A 21307-nucleotide genomic window follows, 5' to 3' on the forward strand; every position below is an offset into this window, starting at 1 on the left:
ACTGTCATGGCCACTTGTTGACACATTGCCTGCTGACTTCTGTCTCAGGTTCTTCTGTTGGAATCTGTATGACAATTTTTCTGATGTTTTGCCAATATGATTGGCATTGTTGAAGCTTCACCCTTTACTGTTGATGGCATACTGGACTCTAGCCCATGCCCAATTTCTGAGGGCTTCTCCCCAGTCATTTCCACTGACTCGGAATGGTCATTTACCACAGTATGAGAACCTAATCCATTCAGCTTGGGGCTTTCCTGCTTCCTATTGAAGCTGTTGTCATGTTTGAGGACTTATGTGTCTTCCTCAAATAAGCAATGGTGATAGCTCTTCTCCACAGCATGTCAGCAAATTTTATTTTGGCGATGTTATAATGCAATGCATGTTCCACTGTTCTGCCATGGGCAGTTTGCCTGCCCCAACCTGCAATGCCATTTATGTTCAATGATGCTGGTGTTGATGGATAATCCAGTCATTCCTAAATAGAATTTTCCACGTGCACTAAGTATTCGGTATATTCCCGAATTGTAAGTGGATCCTTTTTGTCCCTTGCTGATGTCTGAAACTCTTTAATCTTCTTGGTTGGTCTGAAAATTGTCTTTACCCCAAGTATGTGCAGTCACAACATAAACGTGATTTACAAGTCAAATGGTACTGCAATGTGGGGCAGGTGGTGAAATTAGCCATGGAAGAGCACACAATGTTTGTGACTGACCACATAGAAAATTTGCCCACACAATATTTCTAGCTGTGGATAAGAGCTACTACATCGACTTATTCAAGGAAGTCATAAAAATCTACAAACATAACAACAGCTTCAATAAGAAAGAAGAAAGTCTCAATGTGAATGGATCTTGGATTCCCGTACTGCAGCAAAATACTGAAAAGGAAGTGAAATGTGAGCTGGATGTGTCTACAGCATGCAATTTTCCCCTTACATAGCTTCAACACATAAAATGGATTTTATTCACCTATTTAAGCCTTCATTTCCTAACCTTATGCAGCAGTTATCCATCAGTATTGTCAGCTTGTATATGATCTTTCAGAGTTATATATGATATTGATCGTACCAATACTGTAGATGTAAAGCTTTAACATACGAGAATTTCAGCATTTCATACAGCATTTATCTGAGCATTCTGTTTATTACTGATGAAATGTTATTGCTATGTATTGTTGTAATTACTACTGCACAATTCCCAGGTAAATTTAGAGTCACATGTAAGTTCATTTCTTTTATCAAGTATGATGATAATCATTACAAAAATTGTAAAGATTACTAAAGCTGATGCACTGTCAAATGTGACCTCCTATCATTATTAATGCAACACATATTACAATACACTACATCAAAATGATGTGGAAAAACTCTTCTCTGCATTTCATTCCTAATTACTTAGCAGTAGCTTGCATCTGGTTAACTGAACTACTGAAACAAAATAAGTGTTGTCAACACTTATTTTGTTTCATTCGTTCAGTTAACTTTAATTCACCATGGGATGACACTGTTTCCGTGACATTTTAGTAGCAATGCAGAAACAAGTGTTGAAAATCACAAATGCAGATCTCCATAAGTTTAACATTGTTAACAACATTCACATAGGAGAGTTTTAAAACAAAGGTTTTTGAATAAGTACTAGTCCAAAAATTCAGCTCATAAGTCTGTCGTCTTGTATACATTCTCTACTGCTCAATGACCTGTTTATTCAGTGAGCAGTGGTTTATTTTCATGTAAATGTTTATTTTTCATCCAGTTTTCCACTGTTTTTATATATATAGTGTTTCCTTATAATTACAGAGTAGATTATTGCATGTGGGGATATATGCAATGTGTCAAGCAAATGAAAGTCCAGGATAGAATAAATAACAACAATGTGAAGAGGCTAGATTGCTATGCTAGAATAAATAACAATAATATCATGAAGAGGATAGACTGCTATGCTCCACACAGGGAGGCGCTAAGTCACATACAGGCACACATGGCCACTGTCTCCGTCTCAGACCACACCAGCCAGAGGCAGTCGCCATTTTTGTGTGAATTGTGCTTATGTGAATGTGTGTTTATGTTTTCTATTTCTGGAGAAGGTTTTTTTGTCTAAAAGCTTAAATGTTTAGCAGTCTTTTCATTGTGCCTGTCTGTGAATTAACGCATCCTCTAAGTAGTCAGTAGCAATCTAACCTTTTCATAAAACTGTTGGGTGCAATATTTTAAAATCTATACTTTTAAGGGCTTATCATTTCTTATCAATGCACAAATTGCATATTTTACCAAATTTGTCTCATTTTCATAGACAACATGGAAACAGGCATTGTGTATGAAAGGAAACTAGCTACAAAATGCCCTTGATGTGGACGCAAGAGTGAGCTACTGCCATATTTAGTTATATGAAAAGAACCTGTTCAAAACTGGAAAAAGTTTTGGCAAATGGAAGGAAGTCATTTATTCCACAGAATTTGGACACATATTTAGAAGTATACAGACACAGGCACAAAACATGACAGTCAGCAACAAAAACTGTTGATGTTAGAAATTTCTAACTGTCTAGCTCTGTAAGGAGTTCCTATTTTGCCTTGGTTTGTTCCTTTTAGGTGCATATTTCTGTAACTTCTAGTTCATATATGCATGCACACTTTGTTTTTAGTGCATATCAATCTGGCACATACTGATAGCCTACAATTTAAACCCTTCCAGAGAACAATGTTACATTAACAAACAAATAACAAATAAAATAGTCATGTGCATTGTCATCTTAGGAATCCACAAATAAATTTTTTCAGCTGAAAATTCAATTTAAAAAAACTATTAAAACTACAAGCAGACAGAATGATTCACCACTATTGATCTCCAGGAGATAATATTTCTGAAGTTAAATGCCCTTGTTTCCTGTCACTCACAGTAAATAGATCTCTCTCAACCCTTTTACAATTTTCCCCAATCAGCCCCTTCTTCCTAGATAAAAAAAGGCAAATATAAGCTCTGAAATTTAGAATTACTATCTTCCAGCTCTGAAAGCTAGGGCAAGTCTTTTCTATTTTAAATGTTCCTATTATTTGTAGTGGGGATTTCACTTTGTGAAAGTAAGTATAGGGTTACCACTCTGCCACCTCTTAATGTTAATAGAATCTTCTAGCAGGTAATTCATAAATTATAAGTGCTGTTAAATGCTTACATCTTCTCGACTACATCCAAATTTGCTTCACATGAGTCTTCACCATCTCTGTTTATTGCCTTGCATTTGTATCGGCCAGAGTCAGTAGGCTGACAATCTTTCACAAACAGACAACACGTTTCACCATCCCTTTTAATTTTATATTTATCTGATTCTTGGATTGGTTTATCATTAAAATACCATGTAATGTCTGGTTTAGGAATACCTGTAACCCGTGCAGGAAATCTCGCATCAAACGTTGGTCTCTGCAATGTAAAAGTAGAACAATTTTAATTTTCAAAGGAATAACATGCAAAAAAATTATCAAGGTAATAAGTTCACGAATGGTAATTATGAACAGCCTCCCACAGCATCACTTATGATGAAATCACAGAAATGCAATGCAGAAATGATTTATTTCTTAAAATAGCACTTGTAAATTAAGAATCTAAATAATGAAATTTATCTGGGAGTGGAAACTGATAACAACAGTATAGTTAGTTCACTTTCTTTAAAGAAATATTCATGGTATACTGTGTATGCAAGCCACACGAATGTGAAATTTTCATTGAGCTAAATGTTGTTTGTTTCAATATTGGTTGTGTGTTTGTTGCTGTGGTTTTCAGTCCGAAGACTGGTTTGATGCAACTCTCCATGCTACTCTATCCTGTGCTAGGCTCTTTATCTCTGAATAACTACTGAAACCCACATCCATTTTCCCACTTACTATATTCATCTCCTGGTCTCCCTCTACAATTTTTACTCCCTACACTTCCATCCAACAATAAACTGATGATTCCTTTATTTCTCAGAATGTGTTGTATCAACTGATCCCCTTTGCAATCAAGTAATGCCACAAAATTTATTTCTTCCCCAACTGCAGTCAGTGCTCTCTCATAAGTTACACATTCTATCCATCTAATCTTCAGCCCCCTTGTTGCACCCCATTTCAAAGGCTTCCTGTTGCTTCTTATCTGAACTGATTATTGTGCACATTTCACTTCCACACAATTCTCCATTCCAGACAAATACCTCCAGAAAAGACTTCTTAACACTCAAATTTATGTTCAGTGTTAACAAATTCCTCCTCTTCACAAACACTTTTCTTGCCAGTACCAGTCTACAATTTATATCCTCTCTACTTTGGCCACCATCAGTGTTATTTTACCGCCCAAATAACAAAACTCATCACTTAGTTTTAGTGCCTCATTTCCTAATCTAATACCCTCAGCACAGTCATTTGACAAAAGTCCATTACACTTATTTTGCTTTTGTTGATGTTCATCATATCCTCCTCTTAAACTGCTCTTCCAAGTTCTTTGCTGTCTCTAACAGTATTACAAAGTCATCATCAAACCTCTAAATTTTTTATTTCTAAAAGTGGATGATGACGCATGGTCTGCACTGTGTCATAAACTGGTTCTGTAATACATACTTCTGTTCAGCCTGTCTGGTCTCTCTGTACCTGGCTTGTGGTAACTGGCCCATCACATCACCCTACTAATATGATGCCCTCCACCTCTTACCCATGCTCAATTGCATGTAGAAACAAGTGTGTAAAGCCCATGTATGATGCACAATTAGATTAAAAAGAAATAGTGAACAAGGAAAAAGGGATGTTTCCCAAAAACTTGTTTGATCACCAGTGAACTAGTTCTCAAAGATAAACATGTTTGCCCATCTCTAATTCCCTTTCAAATGCTTCATTGCTGTATTTTTACATTTTTTTCATTAATTAAATTCAGTATCCAGAGTTATTCTGTTAGTATTGAATGGACATCTTCATATTTATGAATTTTCACTTTGTGCACAGTTGTCATGAATATTGTTCACTCATTCATACCAAGATGTTGGTTTATGACCAGAACTGCTAGTAATAACAAATGAATACATTAAAACTCTGTGTAATGCATTTCTTAAAATACATTACTGCCGTTGGCAATTGTCTGAAGAATATGTTTCAAAATTTAAGTCACTTTTGCCACATCCACTATAGAGCTCATATCTAGTAACATTTGATTTAATCTCTTGTGGCCATTTTGGAGTAAACACTTCTGAAATAGTAAGATGTTTAAGTTCATAATACACTAGTGGCGGAAGAAGCAGAACTTTCATCGTGCCACAGCCTAGTAGATAATAGAATCTGATTACTTGATGTCATGCATTCAAAAACAAAGTTCCCACCACATATTATGTAAATTTTGCTTACACTTCTTGTAAGTTAAAAAATATAAAAATGGCACAATACTTTTTAATCAATGCTAAAACAGTGGCATCATTGTAAGATCTTTCTTCTAAGAAAACAGTGTTACTTTAAAATCTCCTCTTTTCTTGGTAGATGATATGACCTGTTGTCTTCTAATACCATATAACAAAACCTGTCTCTTTACATTTCAAGCAGGATTTTGCAGTCTGGTTATCTTATTGTGGCGTACACTCAAAATAAAGCAGCATCTGTTGCCATTGTGATATGAAATAATGGGACAAAATAACTAAACAAAATTTCTATGCAAGTTAATGAGTCAAATTTCACTATGTCTCCATCCTAGAAATGTCATCACTTACATTTCAGTGCAAACTGGTCAGTGGGCTGCAACATAACCAATGCAACTTTCTGAGATACACTCAAAGCTGCTTTGTTTCAAGTGCCAGAAGTAAATTAAAAGTTCTTAAAATATAGGTAAAACTGTGTAGTAGACTTTGAAACAATTAGACAGTGGCATTTTGTTGAACTGCATGAAATATAACTGGTTATTAATAGTAATTACAACAATAAAAAAATATATGTCTCGTAATTACCTGTTGGAGATCTGTGAATCGCTGAGTGAAATTTGGCTTTTTATAGATCTTTCTAATTGTTGCAGTGCCTGTAGTTTCATCTTCACCCAAAGGATTTACTAGTTTGCATGTATATTTACCACTATCATCAAGGGATGCTGGATTTATTTCCAAACCAACCTATGCAGATCAAAGAATGCACTAAATATGTGTATGTATTAATCATCATCTATATTATAAAGGCTGATCAAAAAGTTTCCATTTGAGGGCATTGCTGCAGCATATATACAATGTGCTGCAATTCCAATACAGGTATATAAGCAATGACACTTAGCCACGGGATAAGTGTGGTGTTCGTATCTTCCTGATGAGCATGCACTTAATGCGGAAATGTGAACTATGGCGACGTTATAACCAAATTGGGTGAAACAGGACCAACAGGCTGTTCTCTTTACTTGGCTGAAGAAAGACAAATAGTTGAAGACATCCATCAGAGAATGAAGAATGGGTATGGGGCAGCATGTCTGTCAAAAACACCACCATTGTGGAATGGTGCAACAGGGGAGTTGCTGCTTCATAATAATGCAAGTCTCCATATCAAAAATGTAATGCAGAAGTCACACAAACCCAAGAAAGACACACTTGAGTGCCTGGTCTAAGGTCCTGATCTCTCCCTGGATGATTATCATGCATTCCATTCCTTAAAAGAAGCCTTGAAGTGTCAATCATTCTTGTCAGATGAGAATGTGCAGCAGACAGTTACAGACTTCTTCACACAACAGGACATAGTGTTTTACCAAACAGGTGTCTTCAAACTAGTTCATCGATGGGATGATTATCTCAACGCTCAATCCAGTTTTACTTAATTGGTATACTGATTCTGGTCTGTATGGCCTTCAAATGAAAACTTCTTGAATGCACCTTATAAATGTACCACATACACAGTACATGACCATTTATATTCTTGTTAAGGTGCCAGTTCTTTACATGCTGGTCACTCAAATGGCCTTTTGTTAATTTTTATAAAGATAGCATATCAATATAAGATCTCTGCACTTAGAAAACTGGATTTACACATGAATATTATTAAATAATTATTTCGTATAACATAATGCTTCTGGTCGCTTACCTTTCTTCTAATGACAGCTACAACTTTAAGAGCAGCAACATATAATTTCTGAAGATTTATACAGATACTTTACATTAATTTGAAACTTAGAGCCCTATAATATCAAAAGTTTAATAGTGGTTTTAATGACAGGAGTTAATACTTGATACTAAAAATCAGGGGCAGCCAATAATTATCCCATTAGTATTATACAGTCCTACCTTTATTACAAAGTGTTCAGCATTCTATGTCACCATTAGTCATCTCTCAATACCTCAAAAGCAATTTATTCTGGATGCATCGCTCCTGCAGTCTTCTGATAACATTTACAACAAAATTTCACCTTTGCTTGGAGTTCCTAAAACCTGATTTCATATTTTGTCAGATTCATTTCATTTTATCTTATGTTGTAGCATCAGGTTTCAAATGCACCTGACATGACTTTTTTTGGGTTCAGTTTTCTCCGTATTTCATTTCATATATCGTTCTTCCAGTTGCAGGGATTCACAACCTTGCTAACACTGTCTCCATCCCATCCTGCCATCACAAACCCAGAACACTGTCTATCCTATGAAGCGTCACTGCAGTCTACGGTGCCAGTGAACTTAAATTGAAAGTGACTTGTATTATCAGTAACAGTACAATATTTTTGTTACTAGCTAGTTTTATAATGGAAAAAATAAAAGGTATTTACATGACATGGGCTATAAATTGAAGGTAACAGCATATGCAGAAGAACATGGAAACAGAACAACTGAGTGGTATTTCGGACCTCTACCAACAGAAAAAGCCATTGGCAATTGGTGGGCTAGTAAAGAAGAACTGAAAGAAATGAAGATGACTAAATATGAAAATAGAGGACTGAATGCAAAATGGCCAAAACTAGAAGAAGATGTATTGAAATGGATTCAAGGACACTGTCAAAATGGCTTTGAAATTAATACAAAAATGATTCAAATACATGCTCGTAAGCTAGTGCTACAGTGGAATTTCACAGACTAAGGATGGAGTTGGTTGGTGCTACAGGTTTATGAAGCGTCACTGATTTAGTATGCCAACCAAAACCAAAACATGTCAGAAAATGCCACAAGAGTATGAAGAGAAAATATTATCTTTCCAGCACTTTATTATTCAATATAGAAAGAAAACCAGTTTGGAACTAAGCTAAGTATAGAATATGGACAAAAGTCCTCTGACATTTGATGTGCCGAGTAATAGAGCTATTGCCATGAAAGGGGCTAAAACTGTAACTATAAAAAAATGATATGGTTATAATAGAGGGAAACATTCCACGTAGGAAAAATATATCTAAAAACAAAGATGATGTGACTTACCAAATGAAAGTGCTGGCAGGTCGACAGACACACAAACAAACACAAACATACACACAAAATTCAAGCTTTCCAACAAATTGTTGCCTCATCAGGAAAGAGGGAAGGAGAGGGAAAGACGAAAGGATGTGAGTTTTAAGGGAGAGGGTAAGGAGTCATTCCAATCCCGGGAGCGGAAAGACTTACCTTAGGGGGAAAAAAGGACGGGTATACACTCGCACACACACACATATCCATCCACACATATCCATCCACACATATATGTGTGGATGGATATGTGTGGATGGATATGTGTGTGTGTGCGAGTGTATACCAGTCCTTTTTTCCCCCTAAGGTAAGTCTTTCCGCTCCCGGGATTGGAATGACTCCTTACCCTCTCCCTTAAAACCCACATCCTTTCGTCTTTCCCTCTCCTTCCCTCTTTCCTGATGAGGCAACAGTTTGTTGCGAAAGCTTGAATTTTGTGTGTATGTTTGTGTTTGTTTGTGTGTCTGTCGACCTGCCAGCACTTTCATTTGGTAAGTCACATCATCTTTGTTTTTAGATATAACTATAAAAAAAAGTGGACATGAGAAAATGCACTACACTGCTGTCCTTTCATGTTGGGCCAGTTATCATTTTCAAGCACAAAACAATACCAAATCCTTCAGAAATACTGCCAGGTGATGTTGTTCATGTACATGATAAGGGTTGGATGGATGAGGCTGGAATGAAATTATGGATTAACAGAGTGTGGGGGAGAAGTAAAGGTGCTTTATTGAAGAAAAGTTCTCTTCTTGTGCTAGCTCAGTTTAATAGTTATATCAAAAATTCTGTGAAAGAGAAACTGAGACAGGGAAACATAGAGCTTGCTGTTAAAACTGAGACAGGGAAACATAAAGCTTGCTGTTATTCTGGGATGACTTACTTCACACTTGCAAACTCTTGATCTCATGATAAATAAACCATTTAAAGTGTCTATGAGAGAGGAATGGAACAAATGGATGACGGATGAAACCCGACATGAATTCACACTGAAGGGAGCTTTAAAACGATCTACCATCAAACAAGTGTGTCAGTGGATAACACAGTCGTAATCTAGAGTGAGAAAAGAGATTATTGTCAAATCTTTCAGGAAGTGAGGCATAAGTAATGCTCTCAATGACCATTTTATATATGAAGAGGAAAACAATGATGACAAAGAAGAAGAAGAAAGTTCAGGGATTTCAAAGGTCAGTTCAGTTTTATATACAAAAATAAAATAAAAAGAAAATTGCAAGGATGTACAATCTAATAATAAAAATGGTAAAAATGTTATTTAAAAAATGCTTAAAAATTAAGTTGCATCTTCAGAGTTGCTACTAGCTTCCCCAAATGAAATTTCTTGATATTTTCCTGATTTCCAGACAAGTTTTAGCACTTTACCCTGACACATTTGAGGTCTCAAGGGTGAATAAAGACTTTTGTCGACAAAAAATTAGAGGGACTTTTGTATAAATGAAAGATGTAGAAAACTAAAATGGAGTGAAGAGAGGGATAACTACTGTGAAGAAATGCTGAGCTCAAAGAAATCAATGTAAATTAAGCCCAGATGGGTGCCGAGAAGCAAGGACATGTTGTAGCACGAGTTCTGAGAAACTGGTGTCTGGTGGAAGAATCCTGATGGCATGTGTGGTGCAACAGGCACCAAGGTCATAGCTGTCATGCTGTAGCACATCCTCTGCAACAGGATACTGTGTTGCCAGTTGCCTTCTGCCTACATCCATTCATCCCAACTGATAATTTGATGGTAATCATGCCAATGGCCATCAAATTTTCCCTTCAGTAGTAAATCATAAGATTCTTTTCCTTCATCTTCCACATTAGAAAGCTGCTGTCACTATACTACTACAGGGCATAAAATTTCCATGAAGATATTAGCAATAGTGCTACATTACTCCTGCCCACACCTGTTTATCTAATCAGCCAATTGCACATTTCTTCATTAGCATATTACAATATGCATAATTAATGATTAACACAAAATGTTTTGTTTATTGTTCAAATTGTTCCTTCTCATAAGATCAATTCAAGCCACACTTTGACTCAGTAAAATCCTGTATGCCCCAACATACAATGAATTTGAAACTTCCTGGTACATTTAAACTGTGAGCCGGACTGGGATTTAAATCTTTTATCTTTCACATGTAAAAGCTCTACCAACTGAGCTATCCAAGTGCGATTCAATACCCAAACTCACAGCTTCACTTCCACCAGTACCTCATTTCCTACCTCCCAAAATTCACAGAACTTCTCCTGCATGTCTTACAGGACTAGCCCTGTTGTAAGAAAGGGTATTGTGGAGACATGGCTGATCCACAGCCTGGAGTATAGTTTACAGAGTGAATTGTCATTCTGCAGTGGAGTATGTTCCAATTTGAAACTTACTAGCAGATTAAAATTGTGTGCTGGACCAGTAATCGAACCTGGGATCCTTGCTTTTCATGGGCAAATGCTCTGTGGATTGAATTACCCAAGCATGACTCATGACTGATCCTCAGAGCTTCACTTCTGCCAGTACCTCAATTCCTTGCTAGGTATTCTGGATACCTTCCGTTAAGTTTGGAAGGTATGAAATGAGGTACTGTCAAAGGAGAAGCTGTTAGGGTGAGTTGTGAGTCATGCTGGGGCAGCTCAGTCGGTAGAGTATTTTCCGTGAAAGGCTAAGGTCCTACATTCAAGTCCATGTCCAGCACACAGTTTTAATCTGCCAGAAAGATTCAAATCAGCACACACTTTGCTGCAGTATGAAAATTCATTCTGGGCATAATGAATTTCTTCACAGTGAAACTTCAGGTAATATTATAAACACAGCACAAATGATTAAACATACCATAATCTCAAGATGGGTGCAATTTCATCCCTATTATATTTTCTTCTCATCCCATCTGGTAAGTCTCCCCTGACTAGGGGATCTGGATGACTTTTCCAAACGCTACCCCTTTCCTTAACCTATCCAGTCATTTTCCTTCATCCCTCTCCCTTCCCCTTCAACTCTTCTGCTGGAAGAAGGAGCCACTGGCTCTGAAAGCTCTATATGTGTCCTCCTGCTGTGACTTGGTGAGTAGATTTTTTATCTATCTGCTTATATCCTATTTTATTGAAACACATACATCACAGAATCTGCATCTCAGAGCACTGTTGACCAAATGGGTGTGTTAGTTTAACTAGCTTTTTGGTGCGTAACTATTAATACCGAATATGGAGCCAAACTAAAAAAAAAAAATAAGCCTAGAAAATACTAAATACAGTAAATAATATGATGTGTGAAAATACAGATCCTCACAAAGCAATGGTCCTACATGTTACAGGTCTAATAAATCACATTTTACCTGGATTTAAAAAAAAATAATAAAAAATAAAAATAAAAAATAAAAAATAAATAAATCTTGTTTCTGCATCTTACAGCAATCTTTTCACATTAACACAATGATCATAAGTGAGAGAACATGAAAATGCATGTTGTTTTCATGAACTGAGTTTAATGTACAGCATTTTATAATATGCAGTTTTTCCAAGTCTGGGATTATATAGTTGGATCAAAAGTTCTAATTACCTTTCTTCCATCACATGTTAACAGAATGCGATCGGATGGTGAAAGAGCCGTTCCATCTTTGCTCCACGCCACATCTGGTATTGGATTTCCAATAAATGGAGCAGTCAAAGTGAGACTGTCACCTTCCTCCACTGTAACATCTCTCAGACCGTGTAGGAATGCTGGTTTTTCTTCAGGTGCATCTCTTGCTCTTGCTACAAATAATAAAGCCCAAAATTGGTTAATTCTTTGCATGACATGTCTTCCAAAATGGAAAAGAGGATAAATATATATACAATTGAATGTTACATCATATTTGACTTTATCTATAGGTTTTTGGGGAACTGAATCTTCATATTGTTTTGTAATGAAGGTACATACATTATACTCACATCTATTTTCTATTTTAAAGCGCTGACAAAAGGATGTGGATGTGCACATATAATGATGGAACATATGGCATTAATATTTCTGAGAGGTACCTCATACCTTGTAAGCTGCAAATAAATACTTAATTTCTGCACTAGTTTTGATAAAGATATCTGAACATGTTTGTAACTGCTTAGCTTCCTGAGTGTGGCATTTTTGCACACTCTGTCAAATGACTGACCTATTATAGCGTCATATTTTGTGAAACACAGTAAATAATTGCATTACAATATCAATATACTGGATTACATACAAAATTGAAATTAATAATATCAATAAAGAAAACTGTATCCCTACTGACTGTGATACATCCAATGAATAATTTATAAATATTGCCAGGACTACCACTCCACTCAATAATTCTGCATTAGATGCTCAAGCCCTGTTAACTTATGCAAAACAAACAACTGAGAAATTTACATAGACCCCAATCACTTTCAATGACATTCATAAATCGATGCATAAACTAAGCAATTCCAAAACAGAAGATTATTTTGGACTCAGTAATTTCTTCATAAAGCGCATAGCAAAGGAAAACAAAATGCCACTTCTTTCAGTGTCTAACAGCGTACTAGAGGAAGGGATTTTCCCAGAATGTCTTAAGGGGATACGGAATCACCTATCCCCGCAATGTTAATATATGCGTACTATAGGGAACATTTTCTCACAAACTACTGGAGACAGAGAGGTAAAAATTTTACTGTATGTGCATTCATATGTTACAACAATACTGAAACAACAGTTTATTGTCAAAGTATTTTCTTACAGAGATATTGTACATTTATTTTTAAGTAAATTTTTTCCATCACTTTTTACTAGACTATCACCCCTAAGTCTTTTGTAAATCAAGTAATTAAAAAATCGTTGTTTCAGTATGTAATAGGGACCTATGTCACTACGTCATAAAAATTTCAGACTTTTAGGTTGACCAGTACCTGAGATAATGTTCCTAGATGAAGTAAAAAGTAAACTTACGGGAAACGGAGAAAGAAGATTAAAACATTCCTGATCCGTAGCTAATACCCCCTTCACAGTCTTCATAATCATCTTCAAGTCTTCTTTTGGCACCCCTCTGCACCTGTCTTGCTTTTTTCACTAATGTCTTGATTATATTATCAGCATGCCTTAGTCTGTGCTGATCTAAAAAGAACATAGCACGTACCGTACGGGAACAAACACACATACCCAACTTTTGAAGGACCTGGCATTTAGTTATATTTCCAAGATTGAAGGTTGCCACAGCATCATACACACCAAAATGTAGTGTATTAATTCCGACAAACACTGTTTTTGGGAGACGATGCCATATCACACTATTCAAGCACTCGTTGGGGTTCTGCGTTTTTCCGTGAAGACATTTCATCAGAAGACTTCTGTCAGCCAGATCTCTGAAAATGGGCTTTATTTCTGCCATGATGGCTGATGGTAGATTGTGGTGGTGAATGTATTTCTCTCCTGTTGTTAGTCCCCTATTGTATTTACACCAGCTGTTTTCACCTTTGGGGCACAAACCATGTTGTGGATGCTCATCCGTGGATGCGGTGTGGAAATATAAAGCCCATATAGCTCTCCTCATTTCTTCAAGATTGCCTGTATTTTGCCTGATTGCAAGGCCATAGCAGTTCTGAGTGTGGTCTATTATGGAATCAGTCAATCTTCCTCTGCCATCCAAGGTTTTCCCATCATCTAGTTTTTTCCCTTTCATAACTGATTTTAACCTTCTCAGCCTGGCACCCATTCTCTTCTGCACATGTTCTATACATTCAAGTTTGCTTATATTTACACTGTTCCCATATGGTTTGCTTTCCAAAACTTCTTTGAATGCTTTAGAGTCACCATCTCCCAGATATTTGACATAGCGAACATTATACCACTGTGAAGAGCGATGAAAAATTTTCTTCACCCCAGCAACCTCCATGCCACCACTACTACCATAATAATTAGCAATACAGTCATCACTGTGTTCATTTTTCAGCCTGCCTGTGCACCTACAGTATTTAGACATTATTGCAACATCAATAACCTTGCCAGTATCAACACTAGTTGCTGTTACAACACCATTGTTGGAGGTGTGGCCCCTTTTCTGCCACGTGCCATCAAACGCCACTGTGAGGTCACGACTGCCGTCATTTTCTTCCACTGCTTCTTCCACAGCAACCTGCATTGACTTCTGTGCTACATCTTCAACTGCAGATCCTAGTACATAATTGTAAGCTTCAAACTTTGAAGGTGCACTTGGAAGATTTAGAACACCACATAGCATATCACCAGCTGCTTTGCCCTTACCAATTGCTCGCAATCCATAAACTAACCTAATATTTACACTATAAAGTTCAGTTTTCTTGTATCCATTATTTACAGTTACTGAAACCGAACTTGGAAACTTACAGCTGTATTTACAAACACTGCATATTAAATTAAACTGGGCAGCCAGGCCAACATGGGATTCTACTTTCAGAGAAACGTTTCCATGACATTTTTTGCAGCACAAACTGTTTTCAAGAGCTTCACACAATATATTCGTATCAATGAGTTCAAAAACTTCATTCCCTCTATCAAGTAAATTATATTTCTCTTCCAAATCTCTTAGTTTTTTATGAGAAGCACTGTTTTCATTTGGTGTAAGTTCGTTCGGCAAATCAGTAATAAGTGGATTCACATTTTCCAACAGTGATGATGATGAACTGCTTTGCTTTGCTAATGAATCATTATTTCTTTTCTTTTGCCAGTTCACACGCTTTTTAAATACTTTTGCTTTAGCTCTAGGCATTTTCACTGCGAAAAATGAAGCACTAAATACGAAATAACTCAACAACAACTACTTTCTTATATCACACTGTTTACAAAACAGTCACGCCACAAAGTCAAAGAGTAACTTGAGGAAACCAGAGAGAAACATTTTCGGGCAACTAGTGTATAAATAGTCGCTGGAAACCGGGATATTTGAATTCATGTCACTTTAAAGGTACTGCCAAAAAGTTCATGGTCAGCCACGAGAGACGTGTATAACTAAAGCGCAATACCCGATCTCACAAATATATAAAAATAAAATAGTTATAATTGTAGTAGAGCTATGTATGATACGTCATTTTAAAGAGGAAACATGGCAGAATATAATACGCCAATAAAAAAAATTCGATTTTTTAACCCAAAATCCGATTCCGTATCCCCTTAAGCTCACAGTTGTATTATCTGTAAATAAAAATGGTGATAAAAACTTCCCAAATAACTGCAGACCCATTTCAATAGTACCAATCACATCCAAGATACTAAAAAATGATATGCATAAACATCTATCAACCATAAAAGCAGTCGAAGCTTTGGTAAATAATGTTTATGAAGTGTATGAAAAAAATCTATCTATATTTTGAGCACTTACTGATATAAGCAAAACATTTGACTCAGTGTCACATGTCATAATCATCAGAACGTCTGAATATTATGGCACAGAAGGTAAATCACTCAGTTTATTCAAATCTTATTTAGCTAATAGATTATGGATTGTATATGTAAGTAAGCAGAGGTCAGAAATACTCCCAATAAAAAGAGGAATACCCCAAGGCTCTGTTCTTGGGCCATTCCTGTTTGTTGCCTACATTAATGAGTTTTCAAATTATATACCATGTAAAAACGTACTATGTGCTGATGACATGACATTAATATCAAAAGGAGAGACTTTACTAAGTGTACTAGCTGAGAACACGAAAATGATGTAAATGACTAATCACTGGTGCCATGCCAATCAGCTGCAGAAAAAAAACCCTCCCTCTCAGACACAGACACACACACACACACACACACACACACACACACACACACACACACACAACTGAAAATGAAAATAAAACAGTAAAACTACTAGGACTAACTGTTTGATGTATCACAGAGAAAATCTGGAAAAATTCAACATAAGATGGGATGTGCATGTACACAATGCCAGAAATAAACATTTATTGGATTTGCCTTCCTCAAGACTTGCTGTAGTGCATACTAACTATAAATACTTGAGTATAAGGTTTTTCAATAAGCTACCATACTCAGCTCATACAGTAGTATCAAATAAATATAAGAGTGTATTACAAACTTGGCTTAACACTTAACAGCACGGCGCCCGTACGCCATACGGGCGCGGCCGCCCTGACGTTGGCGATGGCGCCCGTATACCGTACGGGCGAACCTTTATTTGGCTCCGTAAGCGCGTTTAGCGCGTCTCCGAAGCCGTTTCGTCAACTAATGTGGAGGTAGTTTATTCTTCTTCCGCAAAAGGTTACCATTTATCGGCTATCTCATCGTGGGAGCCATTGTGAGCACTGCAAAGACGAAGTTATCTGCAGTTCATTGACAGGTGTTTACGATCGTGAAAATGGCGCGCAGCGAGTTGACGGAGGCCGAAATCCTAGATATTCTATATGGAGATGCAGGGTCTGAAATTGGTGATTCTGACAAAGAGGATTCGTACTCTCCAGACGAAAGTACAAGTGATGATTGAGGTACGTATGTGTCTCAATTGCTTATAAAGTGAAGAGTTTATTACTGCATTTTGTATTGTGAGTAGTGTTCATTATTTCACTTGAATTTAGTACCTCTCACAAGGGAACCTCCCCATCACACCCCCCTCAGATTTAGTTATAAGTTGGCACAGTGGATAGGCCTTGAAAAACTGAACACAGATCAATTGAGAAAACAGGAAGAAGTTGTGTGGAACTGTGAAAAAATAAGCGAAATATACAAACTGAGTAGTCCATGGGCCACATAAGCAACATAATGGACAATGTGAGGTTAGGAGCACCGTTGTCCCGTGGTAGCGTGAGCAGCTGCAGAACAAGAAGTACTTGGTTCAAGTCTTCCCTCGACTGAAAATTTTACTCTTTATTTTTGCATAGTTATTATCTGTCTGTTCGTTCATTGACATCTCTGTTCACTGTAATAAGTTTAGTGTCTGTGTTTTCCGACCGCATCGCAAAACCGTGCGATTAGAAGACGAAAGGACGTGGCTCTCCAATGGGAACAGAAATCATTTGATCGCGTCATAGGTCAACCGATTCCTCCACAGGAAAACACATCTGATATATTCTATACGACACTGGTGACGGCATGTGCGTCACATGACAGCAATAAGTTGTCGACCCACCTAACTTCTACACTTGGCGAATGGGTAAAAAGATTCTTCCACCTTGCCCGATTTAGGTTTTCTTGTGGATGTGATAATCACTCCCAAAAAAGTGATGAAAACATAAGAGTTTGTCACATAAACTGAAAATAAAAAATTAAACTTTTCACTCGATGGAAGATTTGAACCAAGGACCTTTCGTTCCGCACCTGCTCACGTTACCACGGGACCACAGAGCTCCTCCGTTCCTACTGTCCTTAATGTTGCCTATCTTCCCTTGAACTACTCAGTTTGTATATTTTGCTTATTTTTTTCACAGATCCACACAACTTCTTCCTGTTTTCTCAATTGATCTGTGTTCAGTTTTTCAAGGCCTATCCACTGTGCCAACTTATAACTAAATCTGAGGGGGGTGCGATGGGGAGGTTCCCTTGTCAGTGCCAAACTTAGCTTTATTTTTTTCTATGCAGACAGTGGTACAGTCCATCAGTCACCATCTGTGCTGCCTGGTCGTATGTGCCTCACTGAGCACAAAGAGCAAAATTGGTCGGAACTAGACTATCAGCCAGCACTGCCGGATTTCCAGGAAGTAGTCGGCGTAGAATCGCATTTTTCAGATGCCATTGAGGAGCTTCAATATTTTAGTTATTTCTTTGATGACGACGTTATTCGGCTCATCAAAAGCGAAACGAATCGGCACGCTGGTAACGTTATTACGGCAATGAAACGCCTAGGTAGCCTGAAAATAAACTCTATTTGGCATAAGTGGTCTGCAGTAAAATTGCAAGAAATTTACTGGTTTTTCAGTATTATTTTGCATATGTGCGTCGTCAAATTGCCGAAAATCAGTGATTACTGGTCAACAGACCCGCTTTTGCAGACAGGATTTGCGAGTAAATTGTTGAGTCGCGATCGATTTTTCGCTATATTGTCGATGTTACACTTGAATGACAACGCTACGTTCATTAGCAAAGGCAAAGAAAAACATGATCCATTTCACAAAGTGAGGACTTTTTTTAATTTCTTTGTGAATAAAAGCAAAAGTAGTTTTCATCCAGGCTTGAATCTGACAATAGATGAGGCAATCCGTCCCTTTCGTGGTAGAATGGGTAGCATTCATTTCACGCTGGGTGAGGAGAGCCCTACGTCATAGTGACGTAGGGTCGCGTCATCGTGACGTAATTAACCTAAATTCATTTCACGCTGGGTGAGGAGAGCCATACGTCATAGTGACGTAGGTCGCGTCATCGTGACGTAATTAACCTATATCGACTACATGAGAGCATGTATCGATCTCTGCAGTTGTATCGATAACATCGAAGGTAAATGTAAATACATGTGAGATGTGTACAATACTACAATCGAAGTGACAGGAGTTGTGTGATATGCATAATTGCATATCCTAACTGAATGAATGTGTGAACGAAGGAACCATAACGAAAGTATAAAAATCGTGTGTTCTGAAACGTGTGTGTTTCATGAACATAACGAATGTCTGAAGGAAGGAACCATAACGTAAAAAAAACTTTTTTTTTAATCCGATGAATCGTACATAAATCGTGTGGACAGAAACGTGAAATAATTAATTATTAAGCTGCAATCCAAATAAACTGGAATTTTATTGTGTTTCATGAACACAACGAATATCTGAATGAAGGAATCATAACCACAACGAAAGTTAAGAAAAGTGTCTAGTCATTTTCAAAAATCCGATTAATCGTAAGTAAATCATGTGGATAAAAACGTGAAATAGGGAGAAAGTAAAGTGTTCCGTATTTTTAGAAAAGCCAATGAATGTACACAATTCATGTGGGCAGAAACATTAAACTGAAAAATTGTGGTGGTTCCGATGTTGGTGGAAATATTATACCATCTAGTTCCATTTAATTTTGTCTTCATGTTGTAAATCAACTAAGAAAATTTTGCTCTCCAGAAATAAATGTTTCCTGTTGATCATAATGTACTGACCTTTTACAACATACATTATTATTTTTCTTTGTAAGCTGTATATTGTGAAAAAAACGACAAGTAAGTCTCATTCATCAGCATTTTAAGCATCTGAAAGCAGTGAGTACTGTGTCATTTTTAGCTACTTTTTGTATGACTTTCACTCAGTATGGAAGTAGCTACAGTAATCATGCCATACACCCACAAAATGTATGCCATGTCTATTGAGAATAAACACAGTATGCCACCATCACATATGAAACATCACATAGTACAAGAATCATTCACAAGTACTCTTTGGACACAAACTTTCTTTAAAAGGAACTTCTTCCTTTGTGTATTGATAAACAAATGTGCAGTTACTCATAAATTTTCCTATTAGGTGTATGACTGACATTCATATGCTTCTAAGAAAATTCTTAATGCCTCTGCACATTATCACATTCGTCCATATTACAAAAAAATCGGAAGTTTTTTAATGGGAAAAGTGTGACTGAAGCTGAGAAGGTTCAAGGAAACTTTGGGTGTTGTACCATATATTTGGTTAAAGATGCAGTGGGTACCTGGTGCTTAAAGGTGCCAGACGTCTCAGTATTTGGATCTAGCAAGTGGACCTATCCTCTAGGTGATTCTCAGGCAAGTCAACAACGAACAAACTTCCGTAACAAGTATTGTAAGTGGTGTAGAGCCAGATCTGCCATGATATAGGTATCACAAAGGCAGTACGCCGTGTGAATTGCTTTAAATTTTAGTCTGGATTTTATACTTCAGGGAAACATACCGAACACAATGGAAAATTTATCAGTGAGTAAGAAAAGTGTGAGGGCCACACTCACAAATGTTAATTCAGCACCTCGCCTCCCAGAATGCTATCTCAATAAATTGTATCCCATGATATACCTTTTCAAGAGCACATACAGATCACCACTCATAAAACCTATCAAAATTAGCACTAGAATACAGGGAAACTTGTTTGGCAAAATCTGTTATGTCAAACATACAAACTCTGACCTCAGCCAATTGGGAAATATGAAAGTCACATGACACGAAAACAGCGCATCTGTTGCAGAAAATACGGAACTGCCAAGACACCTAAGTGAAATTTTCATACTTTCTGCATTATGATTGGCGCTCTCGCACCTCATTTGTGTTTATGAGACAATATTTATACAGTAGACACCCAATATGATATAATGTGTAGGCCTATACAATTATGAAACACAAACTGTTTCACTGTTTCGAAACATTATATCGTACTGTCTCATTTGTTTCGAAACAGTTGTGTGTTTCAGTTTGCCTATGTCTTAACACAAACAAATAGCAATGCATATCGAAAAGGCACACAACAGTCGATCGGACATCTCGTGAAACATCATGACGTGTGCCCACGTCACTATGACACAGGGCTCTCCTCACTTAACGTGAAATGAATGCTACCCTGGTAGAATTCGCTTCAGAGCATACATGAAAAACAAACCCAATAAATATGGGATAAAATTTTATGCTGCCTGCGATTCATCAACTGGTTATATGTTGAACCGTGATGTATATACATGTTCTGCAGGGAATGTTGGCAATAGTATACAGGGCCTTGCAAAAAGGTTGTGTTCACAGTACTTCGGCAAAGGACATTGCATTTATATGGATGTCTTTTGGTCATGTTGTGGGAAAATAAAACTCTTGGAGTGGGAACTGTAATGAAAAACAGGAAAGGTTTGCCGCGAATATTCAAAACACTAAAACTAAAAAAAAGGTCAGATAGTTCTTCAAAGGAAACACCATCTCTGGCAGTGAAGTCGAAGTCAAAACGAGATGTTTTTTGTCTTTCCACAAAGCATAAGTCTACCAGCACTAGTATTCAAGTGCGGGCCAAAGGTGGAACAGCAGAAATTGTAAAGCCAGACA

At 37.1% G+C, this 21307-nt stretch overlaps 1 protein-coding gene across 3 annotated transcripts in view; it reads right to left on the reverse strand.

Annotated features, from left to right (window-relative positions):
• The window catches only part of LOC126457328 (obscurin), a 684258-nt gene that overhangs the window by 159334 nt on the left and 503617 nt on the right, over positions 1-21307 (reverse strand). For all 3 annotated transcript variants that reach the window (XM_050093526.1, XM_050093528.1, XM_050093527.1), the window contains 3 exons: positions 11938-12131; positions 5946-6104; positions 3168-3412 (listed from right to left, as the gene is read on the reverse strand). In XM_050093526.1, coding sequence (XP_049949483.1) covers positions 3168-3412; positions 5946-6104; positions 11938-12131 — 598 coding nt within the window. The remainder of the gene's footprint in view (positions 1-3167; positions 3413-5945; positions 6105-11937; positions 12132-21307) is intronic.

This window comes from Schistocerca serialis, chromosome 2 (genome assembly GCF_023864345.2).
Source record: "Schistocerca serialis cubense isolate TAMUIC-IGC-003099 chromosome 2, iqSchSeri2.2, whole genome shotgun sequence".
Lineage (NCBI taxonomy): Eukaryota > Metazoa > Arthropoda > Insecta > Orthoptera > Acrididae > Schistocerca > Schistocerca serialis.